At 45.3% G+C, this 1,789-nt stretch overlaps 1 protein-coding gene across 1 annotated transcript in view; it reads left to right on the top strand.

The window, feature by feature from the left end:
* LOC101584944 (armadillo repeat-containing protein 3-like) overlaps positions 1 to 1,401 on the top strand; it is a 92,191-nt gene extending 90,790 nt beyond the window's left edge. The window contains exon 15 of the mRNA XM_023708719.1: positions 1,186 to 1,401. Coding sequence (XP_023564487.1) covers positions 1,186 to 1,258 — 73 coding nt within the window. The 3' untranslated portion in view covers positions 1,259 to 1,401. The remainder of the gene's footprint in view (positions 1 to 1,185) is intronic.
* Positions 1,402 to 1,789: the final 388 nt, after the last annotated feature.

Here is a 1,789-nt window from a genome sequence, read left to right as displayed (position 1 = left end):
CATGAAGCGGCCCTAGCATCATGTTCTTAATCACACATGCTAGATGCAGCCACCTTCATAAAGCCCTGCCTAGGACTGCATGAGGTTTTTGGAAGACCTCTGGATAAAACCATATCAACATCTTATAGTCGTATATATTCTTTAGCCACTATACCCGCTGGGCCATGTGGGCCATATGTTCTGACACTGTATTATAGCTTACTGCTTACTAGGCAGTATCAGGCTAGATAGAACATAGAGTTTTTAAAATTACAACCATGTCTTAATCGTCTTGATCCACCCAAACCTACTTGGTGCAACTATTGCATAGTAAGTAAGGAATATGCTGAACTAAGTGTGTTTACAAGTAGCAAACAACACAGTTCTTGCCTCTGGTACTGTGCATCTACTAAACTCTTACTCTTAGTACTTGACATGTATTCACTTCATACAACTGTTGAGTAAAGAAGGAGTTATTGTTCTTATTTCACTGAAGATGAAAGCACAGACGGGCTGCATTATTTGCTTGTGGTAGGTGGTTAGTGAGCTAACCCGAGGCTGTGTGACCCAGATGTTTTATTTTTTATCATGTGGCTGAGAAGTTTCCAGGTTAAAGATACAGAAAGAGAGAGAGAGAGAAAGAGAGAGGGAGGGAGGGAGAGAGAGAGAGAGAGAGAAAAGACACAATGTCCAAGGAACCCCTTGTGAGGCAGCAGCAAGAAGCCCCAGAGGAGGAGCCACTTACAAGGCTGTTTCTCCTGCACGACAGTACCTGTCTACCTCACACAGAATAGATTGGTTATAATAGGTCCCCACCAATGTAATGTGTCCATCACCTCTCTGCATGTCACAGCCAAAGAGTATCCAGGACATGTGGAGAGGCTGACAGACACACCAGGACAGAAAGCCCACAGAATGGATTTCCTCTGCCCACCTTACCTTACCAAATACAGGTTTGGTGCAGTGCGGCTGCCTGTAGCCTGTCCCTTCCAAGCAGGACCCACAGAGACTTAGAGGCTACAGAGTCTTGAGGAACCAGAGACTTCCTGAGATCAATTAGCTCTACTGTGGTAATCCTTGTCTTTCCACCTCCTGTCTGTGCATTTCTATACAAGTGCTATCTGCTTCACCTTCAGCCAAGACAGGTTTTATAACTAAAGAGCTTTCACCCTCCACCCCAGTTGAGGCTCTCGTTTCCTCCCCCAGGCTCTGGCTGATAGAATTGGCGTTGGCTGCTCTTTGGTTCGAGGAGAGTATGGCCGTGCATGGAATGAGGTGAAGCTGCTGGACCTGTCTCGGAAGGGGGTGACCGGGTGCCTCCCTGCACCAGACACCTACATTGTTGACCTCATGTTCAATCCTGGGGAACTTTTGGAGCTAGGAAGCAAAGAGGCCAATCTCTACCAGTTTATCTAAATTAAGTCTTCCAGTTAAGCCTTTAAATAAAAGTATTAGATGGGTTCAACCTGTGTTTGCTTCTGATTTCAGGCTTGTGGCATGAGTTCAGGGTTTTGTTGGGTCTTTCTGGGCCTGTCGCAGGGATGAAGGTTACTATGGCTGAAACCAACCCAAACCACTTCTCTTGAGTTTATCTATCACATAGGAATCTTGTGTGCAACACTCACCTGTGGCCGCGGGACAGTCCTGTGGCCTTGTCGCTGTCCTCCTTCATGCACACAATGCTTTAGGAACACTTGGCTAAATAAACTCAGTGTGTTTTTCATGTCTTCAATTGCCTGAGTAAGGTTTCAGCAGTTTAATATTTATAGCTCTATGTGACTATTGCAGATTCCTTTCTAACATTTCTTTT

This window comes from Octodon degus, unplaced genomic scaffold (genome assembly GCF_000260255.1).
Source record: "Octodon degus isolate 3935 unplaced genomic scaffold, OctDeg1.0 scaffold00492, whole genome shotgun sequence".
Taxonomy (NCBI): domain Eukaryota; kingdom Metazoa; phylum Chordata; class Mammalia; order Rodentia; family Octodontidae; genus Octodon; species Octodon degus.
This window is presented reverse-complemented; position numbering and strand designations above follow the sequence as displayed.